Raw genomic sequence first — 25,968 nt, 5'->3', positions numbered from 1 at the left:
AGTCTGGGACAGGTTGAAGTCAGGAGCCTGGGACTGCATCCAGGTCTCACACAGAGGTCACAGGGGCCAAAGCACTTAAGCCATCTTCTACTGCTTTCCCATGTCATTTAGCAGGGAGCTGGATCAGAAGGAGCTGCCGGGATCAAACTGGCACCCATCTGGGATGCCAGCATGGCAGGCGGTAGCTTAACCTCTATGCCAAAATACTGGCCCAACTTTCTTTTAAAGTCTAATTCTTAATTATGATCTAAATTTGACTACATGTATTTATTTGCTTCTTTGCATCAGGCATTTGTTCAGTAACTTTATAAAAATTTTTTAAAAAGATTCCTGTCAAGAAGAGTGGAACATTGTAATATGTTTCTTAGAAATCTTAACAGTATACTTATAAACCATAGACCTAACCTTACTCTTGCTCAATCTCTCATTCAATAGATATTTACTTAAACTCTTGTAGGCAAAGTGCTCTTCCACTTGCTGGCATACCATGGTAAAGAGGACAGGTGAGGTCTCTGTCCTCCCATGGGTAACACTGCATTTTGAAGATAATTCTTTAGCACCTATTTCTTGTGTAGTGGTAGTTTCCTTAGAAATGAGCTACTTATGGATCAATGCTTCAGAGGTTTACTAGTGTAAAGATTAAAATAGCAGGGCCTTGAGTTTAGGGACTCTGTTGAAAGCATTATGCATCCATCATGCAATAATTTGTCCAATTAATGTGTGAAATGAATGAGTGGCTTGTACATATACACTAACTATAAAACAACATAAGGTGCTGAATTCCAGGTATAAGTACATTTCATTGTGCCTGCAAAAGTAAAGGTAAGTAGTATTTTTTGACTCTATCTTGTGTCTTACTCTGCATATCAGTCCTTGGAGATTAGCATTATTACACCTATAATATAAGCAAGGAGCAAAAGTCAGAATTTAAACAACTGTCCACACAGCCAGAAAGTAATGCAGTAAGGAGTTAGAGTCACACACATGTGGATCCAATGCTTCTATTCCTTTCCCTACACCAGCATCTCTCAAACTGTGTCTCCAAAAACGTTCCATGGTCAAAGAAGCTTGGGGATTTTTCTTTAATGGTCTCCACTAAGAAATCTGAATGGCCATCAGTACATTGAAGACATTGATCAGGACTTCTGTATAAAGAAATCTGTTTCATGTGGATTAGCAGTGTTTCCCCTCTATGTGTTAAACACTAGAGCCTTACAGTACTGTAGACACAGAGCCCCATCTCACCCTGGCTTTCAACGTGGCTTTGCTGAGCATTCTGGATGTTGAGCTATTTAAAAAAAGTAACCCACAATTTGGAAAATTCTGAAAAGTCCATGAAGAAAGCTATGGTGGAATAGCTTCAGAAAGAGACAAGGGGGAAAGTGAGGAAGTGGAGGGTTTGAGATTGACCCTGAAGCATGTTCTGGGCTTAAAGATTTAGAGGGTTCAGCACTGTGGTGTAGCTGCTGAAGCTGCCAACTTCAATGCCAGGATCCTACGTGGGTGCCAATTTGAGTCCTGGCTGTTTCACTTCCAATCCAGCTCCTTGCTGTGGCCTGGGAAGGCAGTGGAGGATGGCCCGGATCCTTGGGCCCCAGCACCCACGTGGGAGACCTGGAACAAGGTCCCGGCTCCTGGCTTTGGTTCGACCCAGCTCCGGCCATTGTGGCCATTTGAGGAGTGAACCATTGGATGAGGATCTCTGCCTCTTCCTCTTTCTCTCTGTGACTCTCTGCCTTTCAAAAAAATAAATGAGTCCTTTAAAAAAAATTGAGAAAAAATTTCAAGACACATCAGGCAGATGGAACAGCACCAAGACACTACAGATGAGAAGAGTTTACATGATTTTAGCTAAGAAATAAGACATTGACTTAGATGAGAGATTCACGGAGAGCTCTGAATGACAGCTGGCAAAGTTTGTTCTTTGGAATGGGGAAGACAGAAAATTGTAAATTGGTGAAATGACAATTTTTAAAATGACATATGCTTTAGCAAGATTAACATGTCTATCAGTACACAAGGCTAAGTTGATGTACTTTAAAAGAATTTTAATAATTTTAACTTTTAATGTTATTGCAAAATTGCCTTTAGATCTCTGATCTTACATCAAGTCATTAGTTCTGCATGTTAAGAGCAATAGTCCTGGTGACCTTCTCAAAACACTGTTTGCTGATTGAAACCAGGTACATGTGTTCAGAATAATAATTACGCGTACTGTTGAGCTTTCATTTTGCACTTACCCCAGATGATTTGAAAATACGCATTAAGAGCAATCACTTCTAAGTGACTGCCACTTATAGTAGGTCACACACAGTATATTCTTGGGGACAGTTATTGTTTATTTTGAAAGCAGTATGTTTCATATTCTTAATGAAACTTTTCAAACAGATCTGCAAAGGTTCACATTTTTAAAAAATTCAACTCACCGAGGACAATTATTATTACAATTGGGGCACTGAGAAAATATTAGTCTAACACACAGAAACCTACTGATTTATTTAGATATGAAAATAAATTCTTGCTCTGTGTTTGTGCTCAATGCTGACTTATGGCAAGTCTTAAATTCATCAAGCCATGGTTTCCCAACTTATAAATTTAGGCAGAAAATGTGTTTGGTTTGTTAGATGTGAATAAAGAAATGGGATAGCAAATGTATTTGAGATCTGTTAAATGACTTTAAAATATACAGCATAATAATAAGTACTATTTTGAAAATAAAGCCACATCGTATATACAAAATTATCATTTGAAGTACTAAGCATACATAGGAGAGTACAGGAGCACCATTGAGGGATTGGATATTATATTAGGGACATGTCCAGATGTGAAAATACGGCTGCTTTTGGAAATTTGCACCCAAGCTGGATGAGTTTGGTCTGGCTGATCAGGGCAATGTAGGTGAGGATAGGATACCTGTAAATGAAATTTGAACAGAAGAAAGGAGTTCAAAGGGATTTGCCTTTCAGTTTCTCATCCTTCAGCCAAGTCACTTGGAATTTTACTAGTATCCTTTCAGTATACTGAAGTGGAACTACCCTGATGTGGTAAGAGGAAATGTATAAGCTTTACTTATGTTGGCAACCAAAATGCTTGCACAGCTTTTGTTTTATTTTTCCAGGCTTTCCTTGTATTCCTTTACAATCATCTAGGGGAGGCAAGGACATTCAAGAAGTGAATAAACATTACTAAGTAGGCTAAGTTCTGACTAATTTGGGGCAGAAAAGGAAAATGCTCATATTTATATGAAAATGTGAAATCACTAAGTATAGTCATGATTTCTACAGTCTCTCTTCACTTCCAAAGTAGAACGTGGGCTCCAACAGGGTGGAGATTTTTGTTTAACATGGGATCGCCATGGCCTAGAAGAATCCCCCCAGTACATACTGTAGGCAGCCAGTAAATACTTGTTGAATTAATGAAAGAATATTTCCCCAGGACATTATCACAATCTTATTTGAAAGATATTTGATTATATATAGTTATATTTTGGAGTAAATGAACTTTGTTGTCACGATAGGAGCTGTTATTTCCACCATAGCCAGAAAAATTTCATTCAAACAACATTACTTCAACGTTGATATGGACAGTCACAAAAAAATGGGAAACAAATGGTTATGTTTTTCAGAACCTACAAAATAATCTATAATAAAGAACAAATATTGAACAAAGATCAATTACCAATTCTCTTGCTTTTTATCTTTTTAAAGGAACTCTCAAGTGCAAAGGTGACTCACAAATTTACTCTGAAGGAAAAAATCTTACTTGGAAAACTCGAAGCAGAGATAACAAATGCTAGCATGTCATATTTCCAAGCCACATGCATTGAATTTTGTTGGAATACCCATTTTCAAAGTTAACTTTATATAGAAATTGAGAAATAATGATGTGTTCCGGTATTTCCAAAACATTTCTATACTTTCTGAAAACTGTGCCTCAAATCATTCTTTCAAAAGGAGAGAGGTTTAATGAAAACAATACAAGCAAGCACAATCCATTTTCTAGAACTTTTTTTTAAACAAACAGAATGCTTTTCCAATGATATGGTTGAATTCCAGAAGATAATACTGCTACAGATATACCAATAAAACTTTACTTTGAATTACCATTAATAAAATCATGCCATCTTATCTGTGGCACCATCTATGTCCAGGATGCCATCTTAGACTCAGGACCCTGTAGTTACCTTGCACAATAAGCTCTGTCCTAAGCCCCATGGCCTAACCACAGGTGTCAGCTCCACCCCGACCCTAATGGGATTCCCTGCTCCTACTTCCCTGTCCTGCACCCCCTAAAAATGTATAGCAGGACCTGTTCCAGCACACATGCTCTCTCTCTCCTGATCCTTCTCTCTGATACCTTGCTCTCCGGCCCTCTCCCTGCAGCCCGTGGGGATTCTGCCACCCGACAGTAAACCTTTCCCTTAACTCTGGTGTTTGGTGTGTTTTGTGGTGGTCTTATAATTACTCCTCACCAATTGCTTTGCTAGTATGATTTTTGAAAAAGGTTCAAATTCTGATATCCTTTAGTGACCCTGGGAAGGTTGCTTTATCTTACTACATGTTGCATTACTGGACAGGACAATGAAATTAAAATTCCAGACCCCAGTGGTTTTTGTAAGGATCCTGTGAGGTAACACATGTGAAATTCCTAGCAATCCACCCACAACTTGCTCTTAAAAGCCAGTGTTTGGGGCCGGTGCCACAGCTCACTAGGCTAATCCTCTGCCTGCGGCGCCGGCACCCCGGATTTTAGTCCTGGTTGGGGTGCCGGATTCTGTCCCGGTTGCTCCTCTTCCAGTCCAGCTCTCTGCTGTGGCCCGGGAAGCAGTGGAAGATGGCCCAAGTCCTTGGGCCCTGCACCTGCATGGGAGACCAGGAGGAAGCACCTGGCTCCTGGCTTCAGATCAGCGCAGCATGCTGGCCATAGTGGCCATTTGGGGGTGAACCAATGGAAGGAAGACCTTTCTCTGTCTGTCTCTCTATCTAGCTCTGCCTGTCCAAAAAAAAAAAAAAAGGCAGTGTTTGGGAGAGGCAGCTGAACTTTTACTTGCAGCCCATTGGCCAGAAACTGAACTTCCTAGGAGGTTGGGAAAGTCATATTCCCACATGCCCAGGAAGGAGAAGAGAAGTAGCTATGAGTACTAGAAGTCCTATTGCAATATAATTGATAAAGCTACATAAATAGAGAGAAGGAATTTCATTTTTAAGAAATCACAATGAAATTGAAATACTAATAGTAGTCTAGTCAAATAAGAGTTTATTGGTTTCTGTGGTATGAACATCTTTCCTGTTGGAAAGAACTAAAAGATAAAATAAACAAACATTTGACTAAAAGGAAGAAAATCAAGTTTTTGGTCCTGGCATGGCTATTACAATGAAGAACCTGGAGCAAGATATTGAAATATTTCATTTTTCTGAAGTGCTGAATTGATAAAAATAGTCTTTCTTCATGTACTTCCAAGGACTGCCATGGAATCACAAGAAATCCTGAAACAATTTTTTTTCTAATGATTCATTTATTTATTTGAAAGGCAGAGACATAGAGAGAGGGAGATACAGAGAGAGAGAGAGAGAGAGAAAGAAAGATCTTTTATCCACTGGTTCACTCCCAAAATGGCCACAAAGGCTGGGGCTGGGTCAGAGTGAAGCTAGGAGCCAAGAACTTCATCTGAGTCTCCCACGTGGGTGCAGGGGCCCAAGCACTTAGGGCATCTTCTGCTGTTTTCCCAGGCATCAGCAGGGAGATGGATGGGAAGTGGAGCAAGCAGGACTTGACCGGGCACCCATAAAGAATGCCAGCAGTACAGGTGGAGGCTAAACTTTGCCACAGCGCTGGTCCTAAGAAACTACTTTTCTACACAGACTATGTGGCTGAAACAGCCAGCCCCTCACATCTTCCCACAAGAACAATGTGACCACCTCTTCCAGCTTCCTTCATTTTAGATGGGGTCCCGAGTGATATCAGTCAATAGAATTCAGAGCAGGAGGCACGTGGAGTACTCCTTGGCCAGGCTTTAGCAGCAGCTGGGTTGGTCCCCTGCTGGCCGAATGCGGAAGAGAAAGAAGGCTTACAGGATGGTAGAGACACAGGATGGAAGGAGCCTGGGCGGATGCCTGATGAAGGGAAGCAGAGCACTTTCTGGGAACTGTTATGTGAGCAGTTGCACCTTGCCGTCATGCTTGAGCCCTTCTATCCTTGTGGGTGTCTCAACGTTGCTATAGCTGAGCAGAGACTTAAAATCCACAGACTACAGTATGCTTGGTACACAGGCTTTCAATAAAATATCCTACTGGATAAATGGATAAAGAAAACACAAATGAATCTCAGAATACTTTGGTTCTTTTTAAACACATTTTCATGTTTACCTCCAAATTATTAAAATTTTTATAATGTGAGCTTATTAGAGAATTTCTATTAATTCTGCAACTTTTCAAATATCTCAATGTTTAATTCTAACATTATCCTCAAAAGAATAAACAGGGGAACTTAGTTATATAACAGAATTTTTATTAAAGGTTTATTTTGTAAGATTTAATTTGAAAGGCAGAATTACATAGAGGGAGAAAGAGGCAAAGAGAGGTCTTCCAATCTCTGGTTCACTTCCCAAATGACTATAATGGACAGGGCTGGGCTCAGCTGAAGCCAGGATCCAGGAGCTTTATCTGGGTCTCCCACACGGGTGTGGGAACCCAAGTACTTGGGCCATCCTCTGGTGGTTTCCCAGGCCCATTAACAGGGAGTTGGTTCAGAAGTGCAGCAGTGGGGACTCGAACCTGTGCCTATATAGGATGCTGGTGTTGCAGGTGGCGGATTTACCCGCTATGCCATAGTGCTGGTCCCAGGATACATATGTACATATGAATATGTGTGTGTATGTGTGTGTGTATGAATATTCATTCTAAAGGCAGAGTAAGGGGGTGGCATCTTCTATCTGCTGGTTCACTCCTCAAATGGCCTTAAAGCCAGAATTGGTCCAGGTCAAAGCCAGGATCCAGGAGCTTCTTCTGGGACTCCTATGTGGGTTGCAGGGTTCCTTGCACTTGGGCCATCTTCTGCTGCTTTCCCAGGATCATTAGCAGGGAGCTAGATGAGAAGTGGAGCAGCTGGGACTTCAATCTGATACGGGATGTTAGTGTCACAAGAAGCTGTTAAACCTGCTATTCCATAATACCAGCACCCAGAATATTTTCTTTTTCTTTTTTTCAGAATATTTTCAAAATGTTATATCTGTAATGATTCTCAAAATATATTTTCCAATATAAATGTTGAATTGATATGAAATGGTAGGTCATAGTGTTTAATCACCAATATCATTTTTGTTTACTGTCAATCACATTTTGATGTTTTCCCAAGAGACAGAAAAACTTAAACCTCTTACAGCTGATTCAGGATATTGTTTGTTTTGAAACGTCTTCATGCCCCTTCCACACTAGCCTCACAAAGAAAAAGGAAGAAAAACGGTTGTTTCCCACCAGGACTCCAACTCTCTGAGACATGTAGCTGTACTTGTTGAGTATCGCCAACTGAACAAACAGCTTCAATCAGCTGTCTGTTCATATCTCTAGGCAAAGTTCTGCTCTCCTTCTTTTATAAATGAATCCCCTTCAAAGGATACATACTGTGGTGGATAAATAATTTCCATGGAAAGAACATGAAAGCTAGTTATTTAATATGTACAGTTAGGAGTTGGGAAGTACAGAATCATAAAAATAATATTTTGCAAGGATACTAACACTCATAAATACGATGACATTGTCATGATTAGTTATGCTTTTAGTAGAGGGAAATTAATGGGTAGCACATTCTGATTAAAGGTTACAGACAACATACTGACAAAACAATTTCAGCATTGAGTGGATCTGTTACATAGACAGCATAACATGCACCTAACATCTCTGTGTACATTGACATGCATATTTTATTTAGTATTTTCTCTTTACCTACAAGTTGGAATGCACTTACTTCATATTCTATTGCAAATACTTTTACTTACATGTCTTTCAGATCCTCCTGGCATATGCCCTGTCGAATATATCAGTTGTTAATATATGCCCTTGGACGTGTTTATAAATAATGAACTGCTGTGACCGATCATAAACGTATATGAGACATATTTTTCAGTCAGTATCCCAAAAGAAAGACAGCCTAACCTATCATATTCATACATAGAAGCAATCATGCTCTACAATTGTAGAGCAATCATGGAAGGAAGCCTAGTTGCTTACTCTTGAATGGATACACAATGGACCAAAAAAGGTCTTTAGAACTGTGAAAACAATTCTGCTGTATGGAAGTACCAAGCGAAGCTGGAGAGCCAATCTTCCCCTCCTAAGTGCCTTTTCCATACCTTTTGGCATGGGCATGGGCATAGGCCAACGCCACAGCATGCAAACCTCGGGAATCTTGGTGTGCAACCCTGCCCTGCCCACCTTCTCTAGCTCTTGCTGGAGCTGACCATGGACACACCTTCAGTCTGCAGCAAGATGGTCTGACCAGCAGACTGGGAGCACAGCAGAGGTGAAAATACTGATCAAGTGCAGATAAAATGTGTTTCAGTTTGAAAAATAAAAACGAGACTTTTAGGTACAAATATACAGGGATAAATTTCACAATCCCCTCTTGATTCTATTCCAACTTCTTTCTATAATCCACTATCTGTAACATTCCCTACATCTATACTTAAATAATATAGATTTATGTAACCTGTACATATCTTATGGATATCAACCCATTCTCCTTCACATACCTCAATATCTCTTGCTATTCAGCTGGTTTTCAGATCTGTTTAAAAACCTATCACATGGATGACCCTTAAGTAATATTTTGAAGCATCACCTCTACAAGTGAACAGGGACCTGGTGTCAGAAGAGAAACAATGACAGGGAATGACTATTAACTAATATGTTTCTGATAGAAAACTCATTGCTTAAAAGAAATTAGAATACATATGCCAAAGTGGAAGAAAAGCACAAACAAAATTTAGAAGGTAAAAAGCGCTACATGAAATCTTGCCAAAGGTTTGTGTTTTCCATAAAGCTGCAGTTGGGACTTCACAAAGGAAGTCTCTGCACTTTTTATTTCTGGTTCAGAGGATTTACATGCTCTTTCTAATGATCTGGGCCTTCAGCACTGGGTAATGTTTCCCAGTCCCCAGCTTAGCGCTCATGCAAAATTGAAGCACTTTGGAGGCAGTTTAGAAGCTGCAGATGAATCTCAATGTGCACGAAAAGGCATAATGGCTGTTTAGCACTTGCTAGGAGAAGCTGAGGAAATCAGGGGGAAAAATCTATTGAACTTAAGCCATCTGGGAAGCCAACTGAGAGCGGCTGCATTAACAACATGTTTACATTCCCATTGTGTAGCTAGGCCAAGCAAAAGAAAGAGTGTGTGTGTGTGTGTGCATGAGTGCATGTATGTACAGGAAATTACGAAGTGAAGCCGTTTGCATTGTATTGGCAGTTTTGGGTTTGCCTCAGCAATGATGTAGGGAAGGGATCTGCATGGGAAACAAAGCATTGCAAGTTTCAGGTATCCATGGTTGGGATGACTGTCACTGTGCAGGGGTGGCAACCATTCTATGGGCACGAGGAACTGAGACCGGCAGAGCCTGATCAAGCCCTTCTTTCCCTGTCTCTAGCCCAGCATACAACAGAGCAAATTGGCAGAGGCCTTGAAAACTGATATTAAACACCAGGGAATGCTTTCATTGCTTGTTCATTTATAGTTAGAAATATTGGCTAAATGAGGAAAGATAGTGAGGTAAAAGCCTTTCCTTTGAAACCCTGCCAGACCTATACACTGTCTCATCCTTCAATCCCTTTCCCAATAGCAACTTAGGTGACTTTCTCAACAGATGGTTGGTGACTCTATTGGATTGAATGATGGCCCCCAAAAGATACACACATGTCTGAATGCATGGGACCTTATTTGGCATAAAGGAATTTGTAGGACTCTTGAGGACTTTGAGATGAGGAAAGGAGGCCACTTTGGGTTTTCCAGTGGAGCCCTAGATCAGAAGGGACAGAGGAGCAGACACAGAGGAAGAGATGTGACACCAGAGGCAGCCTGGGTTTGCAGAGCTGCTACCAGGAGCTGGAATAGGCAAGGGGCTCGTTTCCCTCTAGAGTCCCAGGAGGGAGGGTGGCTTAGCTGGATTCCAGACTTCGAGTCTCCAGAACTGTGAGAAAATAAATTTCCGATGTTTTAAGCCACCCAGTGCACGGTAATTTATGGAGGCAGGCCTAGAAAACAAATACAATGACTAAGGACATTCATTCAAACTGGGTCTCCACATTCAGAGTAGACTCAAGAAATCTGATGGATCAACAAGGTGAGGAAAAGCTGTGTGCCCTGGGGTGTTTTTCTGGTTTCACAAATGCCCCCAGAATGGGCGTGGGGAGGTCGCCTTTTAATCCCTAACGTCATTTTACACAGAGGGTTTCATTGTCTGAGATCATCCAGGCTGTGGTTATAAAGAGAGCCATGTCGTTCATTCCCTGCCATTCCTGCACATGCTTTGTACAGAACATCCCCCTGGGTTTTTCCAGCTAAATTTTAATTCACTCAAGCCCCAAAGTTCCCCATCTCCCCAGGAGGCTGCTTTCTCTCAGTCTTAGTGGTTTAATAGGCAGAGACAGGGAAAGGATATTGAAGAAGGCAGGGGCTCCATCCCACGTAACTCTACACCACAGAACTACCAAGGCGTTTCATGAATTTATCCTCAGAATGACATGAAAACCGGAGCACATTCTTTCTCTCTGTCTTCTCCCTTCTCTGTGTTGATCCCCCTAGACCAGAATCTCCTTAAATGCAGTCATCATGCCTTGGTTATGCACCAAAAAAGAATCTGGGTCATGGTTTTTGAACAGAAGGTCTACGTACTCCTTGTACGCCACGCTTTGATACAAGTGTCTTTCTCATGCTGGGTTTTCAAGCCAGGTTGTACATTAGCACTACAAGTGAGTGTAAAACAAATGAATAAACAAAGGAAAACCTATGCCCTGTTCCCAATTAAATCATTATCTCTGGGGCTGGGGCCAGGACATAGGTGTTTTCAAACTCCCCCCCTCCCCACCCTGGTGATTGTCAAGTGCAGTCAGGGTTGACAGTTCCTTCTCTAATCGTTCTTTGTTGCTTTTGCCTTCATGTTCTGGGAAATTTCTTCCAGAACAGATTTTTATAATAAGGTTAAACCTTCGATGAAATTAGGAATGAGTCCAAGATGCTCCTAATCCGAATTGTTTTTCATCACTAGATGTTACACTTCCTACATGCTGTGTTTTTGCCAGCCCCTGATGTTGGCTAATTGTAGCTCTCATGTTATACATGCTGTTTTGTTTTTTTTTTTAAATCTCCAAATGTGCTTTGCAGAATATCTGGCAAGGATGGGTATTTCAATAGGCAGCCCTGAGAGGGGTCTGAGAACTACCTAAGGGATGACGCAGGATTGATGGTTTGTAACAGACAGGATGAAAGGATCCAGAAGTGGTTAAATCCTCTCCCCTCCAGTTGTAGCATTATATTTCTCCTTGATTATGGGGTTTTTAAACAAACAAAACAATGTTCTCTGTTGTGTCTTTAAAAGTGCCAAAAAATGTTGGGGTAGAGAGAAATAAAGCATCAGGCTCGGTTTTGGGCAAGTTATTCAGAAGAATAATGGGTACTAAGATATAATGATACACAAACTCAAATAGTAGAACCATCACAGGATAAAAAGGGCTAGAGCCTGGCTCATTATCTCAAAATAATTGACTAAGTTTATTTCCATTTAGCACAATAGGCTCAGACACCAAAAAAGACTTTCTATCTCTCTTTCTCTATGTGTGTATATGTGTGTTTTTTTTGTGTGTATATGCATATATGTGAATATACATACATGTATGTATATGTGTGTGTGTGTATATATATATATATAGCACAGAGTTCCCATTTCCTGGTTCACTATTGGATGCAAAATCGCCTGTAGAGGCTCTGGCTGCTGTTGGGAGGTTTCTGGGAGTGGGTAGCAGGAATTCAACTACTTGAGCTATCATCACTGCCTCCTAGGGTCTGCATTAGCAGGACATTGGAGTCAGGAGCTAGAACTGGGTACTGAACCCAGGTAGTCTGATATAGGACACAGGCATCCTAACAAAAACCATAACCACTAGGCTAAATATCCACCCTAGAACACCCCTCCCCTCTTTAAAGCTTAAATTTTCTTAAACTTCTGTAAACATGATGTCTGATTTGTCTCAATTACAACCCAAAACTCAACCAAATATGTTCTTTCTTGCAAAAACAAAGTCTAAGAGATTCCCCTTAAAACCTTCTTATATTTTTGCCAATGGTTAGATTAAAAAAGCCCACTACGGCTTTTAACCATTGTGCTATTCTCACTTTGAAGTGGGCATTTGAACACTCTAAGCCATAGCATGTGCATGGTTGCTGGGCACATGGCAAAATTGCCATAGCAACACAATCAGTAGTTTTGCTCTTGCAATGCCCTGGGTGGAGAACAAGCAATATACATGAAGAATGTCCTTGGCCTCCTGCTTCTTATTGTAGCCACTGTGTGGGCCTGAGGAGGGATGGGATTTGATTTTCTCTTTTCTAAATTTAAGGAAACAGACACACATGAATATGCACATATTTACATTTCTACTTATATGCATCTACTTAATTAATTGTATTAATCAATGCTTCTATCTTAGCTGTAGGAAGAAAAAGGAGTAACTTGTTATAAGTAACCTCACCCTAAGGGTTAATTGGTAGGAGGGAGTTCCTCTGTGTTCATTATGTTAATAAAACTCTTTCACTACGTGTAATTTTAGAAAATTCCTTTGTTCTCCTAATAAAAAATTGCATTGAATATTTTCTCACCTTTATTTTGTAATCATGTTCTGGACTATATCTGTTCAATGAACATGCATATTAAATTTTTCTATACAGGATGCAATTCAAACATCAAAAATACTCCCCAGGGGTAATAATTTAAAGCTGCATGTTTCTGCGTCCTAGCTCAGTCAATGTGTTTGGGAGTATAATATTGACAATTGCAGATTTTACTATTATCAAAAATGAACACACAATAACAATAACAATAGCTTCATGACAATAGATTGGAAATAAAAGGAATTCAAGTGTGAAGCCTAAAAATTTCCAGTACTCACTTCTGTTTGTAAGTTAAGGAAAGGATGAAGACCCAAATCAGATGTATTACAGTAGGGGATCCAAAAAACTCAGTCAGCACTCTCATGCTGTTCCTGACTGAACAGAAGTGAAAGCAGCAACTGTAACCCAAGTTTGAGAACTCCAACCCAACCGTGTTTTTGTGATTACAGCTGAGATTATGTTGGCTATGGCAACCCCAGTGGTTAAAGACTTTAAGTCAAGGTGAAATAAGGATGCATCGATTGTGAATACTACCAGGGGATGAATAAACAATGCATATACTTCAGGATAACTGACATTCTCTTAGGACTGAGAACCACTCCCTTGTGAAAGTGTCACGTCGATGGGGTAGCAGAGCCTTCGTTTACTACATGGATCCCTACCCATTTTGTGTGTGTGTGTGTGTGTGTGTATATATATATCACGTCGACGGGGTAGCAGAGCCTTCGTGTACTACATGGGTCCCTATCCATTTTATGTGTGTGTGTGTGTGTGTGTATATATATATATATATATTAAACTTGGCCCTGAGGCCAACCTCATTCTGAAAAGAAAAATTGTTGCATTCTGGTATTGAAATACGTACCTCAGCAAAGGAAATCAAATAAATAATTGATTTATATTCCAGAATCACTCATCGTCATTGGCAGACAACTGCATTACAGATACAAGGCTCCAGTCTGGCAAATGCAACACTGTCACTGATTTAAACAAAAACTTATGCAATGCAGTTAAAATAGAGTTTCCAAGTCTTATGCATCACTTACTAAAATTTAAACAAAACCCACCTAACTTCCTTTTGAAAGTGTTCACTCTGTTAATGAGAACTAAATGTAAAATAATTTTGTATGAGAACAGCATTTGGTATGATGTGTACGCTTAATGTGTAAAATAACTCTTCTTACAGAACATTAAGCTACTTTTATGTATTCTTCAAATTACCAATTCATGAAATGTTCCAAATAAACACACCATCAGTATGTTTCACTAAATGCCATTACTCAAATTTAATGAGATGAATAGCCCTAATCTCACAAAATAAAATTTCATTGATCATTTCCTGTACTTAGTACAGGAACTGTAAACTTCAGAAAATACAAAGCTTTACAAAATATAAGCCACATCACACCATCCCAATCTAGTTGAAGAGATAGATATTAGCTACGCACGTGCATGTTTTATACATATATATATTAAATATATATATATATATATAAAACTTTCTCAAATAACACAGTATATTGACTTATAAGAAATCATGGGATGGCCGGCGCCGTGGCTCAACAGGCTAATCCTCCGCCTTGCGGCGCCGGCACACCGGGTTCTAGTCCCGGTCGGGGCACCGATCCTGTCCCGGTTGCCCCTCTTCCAGGCCAGCTCTCTGCTGTGGCCAGGGAGTGCAGTGGAGGATGGCCCAAGTGCTTGGGCCCTGCGCCCGCATGGGAGACCAGGAGAAGCACCTGGCTCCTGCCATCGGAACAGCGCGGTGCGCCGGCCGCAGCGCGCTACCGCGGCGGCCATTAGAGGGTGAACCAACGGCAAAGGAAGACCTTTCTCTCTGTCTCTCTCTCTCTCTCACTGTCCACTCTGCCTGTCAAAAAAAAAAAAAAAAAAAAAAAAGAAATCATGGGGGCCGGTGTTGCGGTGTAGCTAATAAAGCTGCCACCTGCAATGCAAGCACCCCATGTAGGCTGAGTCCCAGTTGCTCCACTTCCCATTCAGTTCCCTGCTAATGTGCCTGGGAAAGCAGCAAAAGATGGCCCAAGTACTTGGGTTCCTGCACCTATGAGCGACCTGGAGGAAGGTCCTTGCTCCTGGCTTCAGCCTGGCCCAGCCCTGGCTGTTGCAGCCATTTGGGGAGTGAACCAGCAGATGGAAGATCTCTTTCTCTCTGTGTCTCTCCTTCTCTCTAACTCTTTCAAATAAATAAATCTTAAAAAAATTAAAAAATGAAATTACAAATTTTGCACCTCAAACATGGTGGACCATTGATAATTTCATAATGATAACCTACAACACGTAGAGAATGAACACATTTGAGCAGAATGGAATAGAATTACAGATAAATGAGAGTATGTTTCCTTACACCTGGGGGTTTTATCCACAGCACTGCATTTGAAGTACTTCTTAAAGATATTTTTAAGAATGAGTAAGGTTTTGACAAAATCGAGATGGAGTAAAGTGTGGTATAGAGAATTCATTCATTCAGTATGCATCAATTGAGCACCTACTAAGTACCCAACACCAGTTAAGCATAGGCCTGGAATAGTAAGGCAGCCGTAACCCCTGATTTTATAGGGCTTACTCTATAGTATATAATATTTAGAATTAACAAAAGACAGACCTTGGGAAAAGAGATACCAGTAACAGTGTCATTTTAGTATCCCACATTAATAAGGGAAGAGGACGTGACCAGACTTACTTTCTAATCTTTGAAGTAAAGAGAACAGATAGTTATTCTCAATTTTATTCAGATAATGCCAACAACTCCTTAATTTAAATGGCTACAATTGTTCTCAAAACTTAAAGCTTCGATGACTCTAAGACATGAAAATGTCAAGAAAAGAGCATACATCACTTAATAAAATACACAAATACGCAAATCTTCTCCAATTTCCCTTTGAAGTGTACGAGCAACATTTCCCACTCATGTTCTGGTGTGACAGGAACGTTTCCTGAGATTTTAATAGAGGGTCTATGAAAAAAGAATACAGTGGCCAAGTGGTAGAACTTTCCAAAGACTCTCATATACTAATAGACATAACTACCTAGAGAATGCACCACTGAGAAGAAATGCCAATACCAAGAAGGTAGAGGGGCTGCTTAACTAATTTAGGAGGCAAATAAAAGACCTGTATGAGGGGAGTAGAAGCAAATATTAAAAATATGTGGATAAAATGAGAAGGCATTGGTAGTACCTGATGATCATTTGGGTTGTTGCATTCAAGGATGAAGCTGAGCTTTTTGGTGCTGAGTTAGTGAAGAGGAATTAAGTTAGTACAAGAGAAGGAATTTCAACTGGGCCACTACCGGCATACATGGGGACTTGAGTGAACACAGTTGGTCTGTAATAGTTCCATGTTGAGCTTTTGGGTAGAAGGTGTTCACTAAAATTCAGGCCACACTTTAACTTCTCTTCATCAATTTCTTTTTTTTTTTTCTTTAAAGGCCTGCATTTTGCTAACTTGACAAATATTAAAGGCTTTCAAAAACAAAAACAATAAATCCTAGACCTCAATAATAATAGCACTAGTTTATGCTATTAAAGAATCACAAAGGCCTTCATGTGGAAAACTGACACCAGGCAAGGAAAGCAAGGCAGACACACGTACAGCTGACATTCTGAACCACATTTTCTTTTCTTAAAAAATATGCCAATTGTGTTGCACAGTGCTTTCTTAAACTATTTTGTGTTCTGTGGTTTGATTTTGGAAGGTAGATCTTAAGTACCATGGAAACAAGAGCTGAAAAGACTTCCAGTACATAGAAAGTAAGCAGCTGAGACTTTTTTCTTAAAAGTGTAATCATAAAATTTTGAGATCAAGATTCCTATAGACTTCTGAAGGCTACATAAATTTCCTAATCAACAGCTTCTGAATACTGAAGTTTTGTAAATATCCACTATGTGCTGCTTGCTACTTTTCTGTTTCTTATATTACAAATATACAAAAAATGTCAAGGTGGTTTAAATTATGGAAAGACTATGGTAATGGTAATTTTTAAAACATTTATTTAATATATATAAATTTCCAAAGTACATCCCCCCCCATGACTTCCCTCCCACCTGCAACCCTCTCATCTCCTGCTTCCCTCTCCCATTCCATTCACATCAAGATTCATTTTCAATTCTCTTTATATACAGAAGATCAATTTAGTATACTAAATTATTAAGTAAAGATTTGAGCAGTTTGCACCCACACAGAAACACAAAGTGTAAAGCACTGTTTGGGTACTAGTTATAGCATTAATTCACTTTGTACAACACATTAAGGACAGAGATCCTACATGAGGAGTAAGTGCACAGTGACTCCTGTTGTTGACTTAACAATTGACACTCTTGTTTATGGCCTCAGTAATCACCCTAGGCTTTTGTCATGAGTTGCCAAGGCTATGGAAGCCTTTTGAGGTCACCAACTCCGATCTTATTTAGACAAGGTCATAGTCAAAGTGGAAGTTCTCTCCTCCCTTCAGAGAAAGGTACCTCCTTCTTTGATGGCCCTATTCTTTCCACTGGGATCTCGCAGAGATCTTTCATTTAGGTCATTTAGGTCCTTTTTTTTTTTTTTGCCAGAGTATCTTGGCATCCATGCCTAAAATACTCTCATGGGCTCTTCAGCTAGATCCAAATGCCTTAAGGGCTGATTCTGAGGCCAGAGTGCTGTTTAGGGCATCTGCCACTCTGAGTCTGTTGTGTATCCCGCTTCCTATGTTGGATCGTTCTCTCCTTTTTTTATTCTGTCAGTTGGTATTAGCAGATATTAGTCTTGTTTATGTGTTCCCTTTGACTCTTAGTCCTATCATTATGATCAATTGTGAACTGAAGATGATCACTTTGACTAGTGAGATGGCATTGGTACATGCCACCTTGATGGGATTGAATTGGAATCCCCTGGCACGTTTCTAACTCTACCATTTGGGGCAAGTCAGATTGAGCATGTGCCACATTGTACATCTCCTCCCTCTCTTATTCCCACTCTCATATTTAATAGGGATCACTTCTCAGTTAAATTTAAACACCTAAGAATAATTTTGTGTTTATTACAAAGTTCAACCAATAGAATTAACTAGAACAAAAAAATACTAAAAGGGATAAAATATTAAGTTGTTCATCAACAGTCAGGACAAGGGCTGATCAAGTCACTGTTTCTCATAGTGTCCATTTCACTTCAACAGGATTCCTTTTTGGTGCTAGGTTAGTTATCACCAAAAAGGGAGAACATATTATATTTGTCCCTTTGGGAGTAGCTTATTTCACTCAGCATGATGTTTTCCAGATTCCTCCATTTTGTTGCAAATGACCAGATTTCACTTTTTTTTACTGCTGTATAGTATTCTATAGAGTACATGTCCCATAATTTCTTTATCCAGTCTACTGTTGATGGGCATTTAGGTTGGTTCCAGGTCTTAGCTATTGTGAATTGAGCCGCAATAAACATTGAGGTGCAGCCAGCTTTTTTGTTTGCCAATTTAATTTCCTTTGGGTAAATTCCAAGGAGTGGGATGGCTGGGTTGTATGGTAGGGTTATATTCAGGCTTCTGAAGTAATGGTAATTAATGACCCTTCATCAGTACCAATTGTATCTACCAATGTTATAGCTTTATTTATTGAGTATAAATAATCATCCTCACACCTGAGAGTAATGAATTTTGTGAGTTGGAGACGATTTTCTTTTCTTTTTCTTTCAGTTTTACTGTTTTGTGGTTTTCCAAATTAGAATTAGTTTTGATAGAGATTTTACTGAATGTAGTTGCATCTAATAAATGCAAAATACATGCATTCATTTGTTGTTTCAAGGGGATGTAGCAGATGCCACTACATATAGTTCAAAATATTATTCTGAGGCAGAGGCAACAGTGAAGATGAAATTGTTTCCAGTGATTTTTCTCTGTACCATTATCTGACAACCAGTCTGCTTTTCAAATGCCACAAAAACTGCACTCTTTTGCAGTGTATTTCAGCACAAAGTATTCTAGCATTTCTTACTATTGAAAACCACTAAGGCCCAACAATACTGCTGTCAGTCTGCAAATGAAGAGATGAGGACCAAAGTTGCTGGTGAATTCAGGTTTAAGAAAAAACGAAACAAATGAAAACAAAAATGCAACTCCAGTGTTTCTATCTGAATTTCATTCACAATATGTCTGCTCTCACAGGAAATCAAGAGAGCCCTAAGATAAGAGGCCTACAAATTTTGTCCCAACATTTGTCCAGATTGGAGACTTATGATACCAAGCAAAGAGTTGTAAAAAAGTGTTATGGGCACTCTTTCAGGTTTCCCTATTTGTTAGGAAAATAATACAATCACAATACCACCACCCCCAAAAGAATCCCTGCTGGTCCATTTCTCCATAAAATTCCAATGCATGCACAAACACGCATATGTGCGCATCCTCTCTCATTACACAATGGGAACATATCCCACACTGTGGTCTTTGCTATGGTTTTCACATAAAATTTTATCTGAGAGCTTTGTCCACAGCTATCATGCAAAGTGACCTCATTGTTTTAAGTAGCCTTACAACATTCCATCCTAGATTGAACAGTGCCTGTCACACTACTTGCTACCCAGTACAATAGAAAACCTTGCAAGCAAGCCTTGTGCACATCTGGAATTTTATATCTTGATATATCTGTAATATCCCAGTGAAATGGAATATATCTTTTGATATCGACAGTATTTTCAAATCAGTCTTTAAAACCGTATTACCAAATTATACGCCTATTGACAAAGTATGCCTTTAATCCAACACTGTACACTAAGAAATATTTTGATCTAACCATACCTCCTTAGATGTTTATTTAATATTCGTATTTCTTATCCTGTATGTCCATGTTCAAATATGTTGAATTTTATATTGGGTTGCTAATAATTTTTTAAATACAGTTTAAGAGGTATTTATGTATTATTTAAATTATTCTTTTTATTTGTATCTACAGATATGAAAAGCAGATTTTTTTAAACTTTCTTACCTTTGCTTGTGTTTTCTTACTTCAGATGTTAAAATTTAACAATGCTTTCCTCCCTTTTATATTTTGTGATTGAGTGAGAAAGGTTTGCCTGCTACTGACACTAACCAATCACTTGACAAATTGCTAATTTTTTCTCCAAGTGATAATGCTAATAATGATGATGATGATAATGATAATGACTTTAAACCCTAACATCCAGAATTTATTTTATTCTAAATGAGGTTGAATACAAGCTTCATTTATTTATTCTTCTTCTTTCCAACAACCTCCTTCATTTTCTCGATACACGTATTGAATAAATTCTTTTCTTCATTGGTTGACAAAATTATCTTACTGCATTCTACAAAGCCTTAGGTGTGTGAGTGCTCTCTAGTACAAGCCATCGATCAGTGTGTCTTGTCCTTTTGTTAGCTCAAACTCCTTTATTTTCTTTAAGTTTATAATGTTTATAAAGAGCCAGGGCTCCCTCACTACTCTCCAATTTCAGAACTACCCCAGACATCTTTCAAATTACTTTTCATATAATATTTGTGACTTTTCAGATTCATTTATACATAGCAGACATTTAAAAGATATTCATTTATTTTCCCAAATAATATATGTCTTCATTTATTCAGGTCATTAAACATGTGTGTGTGTCCTTGTGTATAAATGTATTTATTTCTGAGATTTTAAAACGTTCCTTTCTAAAATTCTGTAAATTTCTGAATGTTATGCCTATATGTTTTCCTTTTAGATTATAATTCTTAGTAATATCTTACTGCATTTCAATTTGAATTGACTTTTGGTACACAGAAAAGTTAATGGATCATGTAAATTTTTTATCAGTTACTGTTCTGTATTCTCTTATTTTTAATTTTTTTCTTTCCCATTTCTCTACAGTTTGTATGGCTCCTGACTATGTATCTCATCTAACAGCACTGTACTCAATAATCATGATATCTGTGGGCATCTCTGTCTTTGCTAGCATTAAAGGTAGTACTTACACTGCTCTATTGTGTCAACATTTTGCAGAATGCTGGCTTTCTTATAAAGTTTTGGATAGAAATGAAAGCTGGCTAAAAGCTACACCACATTTAACTACATCCCTGCATCTTATGAGAGCTACGCAGGCACTGGAGCTCCCAAATCTTCCTGTAGTTCTCATCTATCCAGCCTGAATAGGAATGAAATTGTGCCACAGATTGTAATTCATAGTTAACTTAATTAACTTTGTACAGAAATCTAGGAAATAAATGTTTGACACAAAGAAAATACGTGGGTGTGTGTAATCAACACAGTGTAAGGTTGGCAGAAGTGCTCGATATAAGAGAGGTTTTGTTTTTATTTATAAGCTTTGCATATAGGCATTTTCATTAATTTAGAGAAGACAGATTCACTAAATATGTTATCACTCTCAGTTTTGCTTTTGTGATTTCTTTCTGTTTCCCCCATCATTAAAAGCTTATGTGTTTGAAATTTTTACAAATAAATGAGCTGAAACCAGTAAAATTCAATACACTTGAGATCTAAAGACATCTGGTGGATTATTTTCTGAGTAATTAGACTGGGAGGTGGGACAATTCCCTGAAGTAAGCCATCCTACCATTGGATACCCAGTTATTTCTGCAAGTCATCAGCTTGCGTGCGGTGAACATATTGATTCATGAATTGACAAACAACTATGTAGAGCTGCCTCCTGATTGTCTAAGACATTTATATTACGTATGTCCAACATATACTCCTCTAAGGGGGCTCATGGTCTAGCCTATTTCTGTATGCTCTACTTCCTTGATATGCTATGTATGTTGCTAAGAACATTGAATGTAAATCTTCCTTAAGTTCTGTCTCTGTTTGCCTCTGGCTGGTTATTCCAACACTTGGGCACGTGTATGAATCACTATACAATTTGGATTTTGAAAACATGCATCTGTTTTGGTACATAGAGGTATCAATGAAGGATAAAAAAAGGTTTTTAAAATTTTATTTATTTATTTATTTGAGAGGCAAAGAGAGAGGTACCCACAGAGGGAGCTCCCATCTGCTGGCTTACTCCTTAAATGCCTGTATTGGCCCCCAACTGGAACTAATGCTGGAGTCCCAGAAATTCAATCCAGGTCTCCCATATGGATGATAGGAACATGATTATTTAAGCCAGTATTGCTGTCTCCCAGGGTCTGCAGTAGGAGGAAGCTAGAGAAAGGAACCAGAGCCCGGTATCAAACCCTGGTATCTTGAGATGGGATGCAGCTGTCTTAATCAGTATTTTAACTGCTAGGATAAAAGCCCAGCCTAAGAAAAATTTTAAACACTTCTATTCTTTGTCTTATTTGTTATTATGTTTCTTGGGAATGTTGATCAATAAAGTTTTCGTGCCTGAAATGTATGTAGTAATACAATAAAAGCACAGATTTGCAAGTGTTCTGGAAGTTCAAGGAATCATTCTCCCTGCTGGAGAGCAAAAACATTTAAACTACTGTAGAAAGATAAATGTCTTTCCAATTTAAAAGAACTCCAAAAATCCCTAAGTTACTCATTGTGGAGTAAAATATTGCTATTGAGAAAGTTTACTTTATAGCCTGTCTAAATCTCCCAGGTTATTAAAATCTCCTTTAGCCTTTCTATGCCTTTTGTATTTTATCTTTAAAGGTGATATTTACAAAAGGATAAAGTCAGCAGTTTTAAGCACACCAGAGGCAAAGATACTCTGATCAAGAATCACCCAGAAAGCAGTGACAGTGACCACTTATGTCCCTCAAAGCAGTTAGGGGTTAGGAAACTAAGGGTCATTTTTGGATATAAGTTTGGGATATAAGATATTTTGAATCTATAAAATTTACAGATTACTTAGATAAATAAAGGGAAGATATGCAAAGAATGAACATTTGATAATGATGTAAGTACAACTTATCCTTACTGAATATGCTTATTGAATGCTTATCCTTATTGAATAAGTCTCCAGCTATTTAAAACTGATGAACGCATAAGTGAATTCAGACATCTTTTGCTGTCATTTCGCATTAATTCAATCTATTTATTCACCTTCTTTATCTTCTTAGGTAAAATCTGTGTTTTAATTTCATGTAGTCCAACAACAAAAATCAAGCCAAAATTTATTCATTATATTTTCCTTTGTAATGCCTGGAACAAGACCATCAAATCTTATCTAAAACTGATGGAGAACTCTCTACCAAAGGATAATAACTTCATTTTCAATCTCACTAATTGAAATAAAGGTATAACAACAGGCCAGAAGCAGCTCAAAAGTGATCTTAAACTGCAGTCCAAATGCAACAGAAAACTCACCAGATGTTTCGTCTACTCTCTCATCTACTATGTGGTCTTTCTGATGCACCCATTCACTGTTGCACTTGAAGTAGATTTGGGTGGCAGGGCTGGCTTTACAATACAGGTTCACAGGCTTGTTCTTCACAATGTAAGCTTCTTCAGGCTCAATAAGGAAATGTGGTAGAGGCTCAGGTGGATCGGACGGAAAGGTTTCTGGGAGTTCATGAAAAAAGTCGTCGTCTAGTAAACAAGAAGAAAGTGGAAAAAATGGTGAAAATATCATAACAACTTGCTTTTTACTTGCTACTCATTTGAAAACTGTGACTCATAAAGGAGCTAATTAAGTGATTCCAGTGTCTGCCACTTGCCAGGCAGTATGCTCAGTCTATTGGTTGGTTGCTCAATTAAGAATTGAGATGATTCTTCTCATCTTTACACATGGGGAAGCTCAACATCAGGGGGGATAGATAAGCTGCTCTGAGTCAACAGTAGGAAACAGCAGAACTGGGACAGGAGCTCAAGCTTTTCTGTCAAAAACCATGCCATCCCCGAGAGCTGGCCAAAGCAAAAAGACCCTCAATAGACAAATTTGCTGGAAAGCATTAAGGTTCATAGGTTCACCTTCAATCCTTTGCAGTGAACTGCACAGAATACTAGAAACAGCAATTAAGGATGTTCACGTTAAGATTCCAGTCTATTGCTATTTCTTAAAAGATGCTGCTGTGTGAATACTCATTTATTTTATCAGCTAAAAAATCTTTATCCCACTGAGAGTTATGCTCAGCAATGGAAATATAATACAGATGCTATAGCAAGTTGGTCCATAGGGGAGCCCTAGTAGAACCTGGAGTTCCAAACCTAGAGTTTGGAATTGCCATTTGGTCTTTTCTTTTTGAGAACGTTCTTCAGATTTTACCTAATGTTCTATGACTGGTCATGGCTCTTCTCCCCAGACTATTACTCACTGCGATCATGGAGAACAATGGTTTCACTTTTAAAGCACTGCAAATTTTCATATTGCTCGCCCCCTGATATTACAACATCACAGACTAAACAAAACCTGAAATCCCTTGAGATATTTGTGCTCATTGTAGTATGTTTTTCTTTAACTTCAATGCTGTATGATTCTCAGCAAGTAATGAAAATTATAAGAATGTCTTTTCATAAAACTTACTATCATGTTTTACAAGTATCAAAGGAAGAAGCGTCTTTTCAACATACTATGAGTAATTGAAACCCAATACTCATCTTCCCGTGAAGGACAGAGGAGAACAAAACTATTATTAATTCCTTGTATTGATTAAATACTGTAGCCTAATACGTAAGGTTGAAACTCAGAGGTCAAAATTAAAACTTTCACAAGTTCTTTGAATGTACACCTATTCAGCAGGAAATACAGGTTGTGGTATTTGCACGTAAAGACTGGTTGCTCAGACGACACCCAGACACTCATTTTATTACTCATTCAGTTGTGGCCCTGTCTTGGGAGATGGCCATTGGTAAAGCAGACATCAGTTCTCCAAGAAACCTGGCTTGGGACTTTTCTTATCTAGGTTACTCAGCAATGATGCCCAGTCTCTGCCAATGTGTTTTGCAGGAAAAATTGGTCTTCCTTGCGTCACAGACAAAATTAGCTTTCAAAGCAGCTCGGCAATTGTTGTTTCTCATAGCTTGCTTTCTTTCTCATTCTGCCTCCCTGACGCCCCGCCTTTTTTTTTTTTTTTTCCCCCGGCAGGGCATCATTTCTACTTTGCCATTGTTCAAGAACAAGGACCCAAACTGTCAGCTTCCCAAAGAATAACCTACTTTCCATCTATTCAAGCTCCTCTCGTCAATATGCAAGAACACTCAAGCCTGCTAAAATAAACATAGCTCAGACAGGCAGAGGGGTGAGGAACTGAACTACCACTGAAAGATCCGCCAACGCAAAACTGAGGTCTTGAGGGTCTGGTCCAATCTCTTCTTCCTTCTAAAGCACTTCAAGCACTTCCTGGTATATGTGATGAAGGGCAGTGCTGGTAATCAATAAATTCCACAAAATCTAAGCCCCGACTTCTGTAGAAGGTTAACTATTATTTCGAATTGTTATTCAGAAAGGCAAAGGTTCCAACTAGATTTTTTTTTCTATTGGTGTATGTATATACCTATAAAACATGTGAATGCATTTACTATGTTTGCATGCATTTGAATTTGCAAAATACAAAGCCCCCTTTTCAGCCATTGTTTGGGACGGTGAAACTTTTTTTAAAAAAGGTATTGCTGCAATACATTAAATGATTTCATACCACCTTCCGTTCTTCCCTTCTTCAACAATGTAGCAAAAGTATTCCTACAGTTCATATCCTAAGACTTCACAGAGAGTCTCTGAAACTTGACTTCCCTGCCTTGCCAAAGCATGTATCTCTTTCTTCTGATTATCTTAGCATAAACTACTGGCAAAACTAATGCAAGATGACACAGTCATGCATATATTTTCAAGTCAAAAAAGCTATGCTAATTACTGGGTGGCATGGGTGTGGGAGAAGTAATGACTTTATACTTATGTATAACATTTTGGGCAAATCCTCTCTGTCTTTCCTTAATTTTAAGAAAAGATGATCACTACAAACAAATGGAAATAAACCCATGGCTCATTTTGAGGCTTTAGACATTGTTGATTTTCCAAGGTGTTTGTTAACAATTATCATGCAACTTATTTTTAGAACTGTATCCATGAACTACATTCAATCTGTTCTCTATGCATTAATATCACATTAACATGAGAATTGATGAAAGTTGTGTTGTGGTAGTTATCATGCATTTGTTGTGTCCCTGAGTATCTAACGTATTAATAAAATTCTTAAATAAAAAAATAAAAA

General features: G+C 38.7%; 1 protein-coding gene across 1 annotated transcript in view; it reads right to left on the bottom strand.

Annotated features, from left to right (window-relative positions):
- Positions 1–25,968, bottom strand: part of UNC5C (unc-5 netrin receptor C) — a 365,627-nt gene that overhangs the window by 124,796 nt on the left and 214,863 nt on the right. The window contains exon 2 of the mRNA XM_062199151.1: positions 23,129–23,350. Coding sequence (XP_062055135.1) covers positions 23,129–23,350 — 222 coding nt within the window. The remainder of the gene's footprint in view (positions 1–23,128; positions 23,351–25,968) is intronic.

The sequence above is a fragment of the Lepus europaeus genome, chromosome 8 (genome assembly GCF_033115175.1).
Source record: "Lepus europaeus isolate LE1 chromosome 8, mLepTim1.pri, whole genome shotgun sequence".
Taxonomy (NCBI): Eukaryota; Metazoa; Chordata; class Mammalia; order Lagomorpha; family Leporidae; genus Lepus; species Lepus europaeus.
This window is presented reverse-complemented; position numbering and strand designations above follow the sequence as displayed.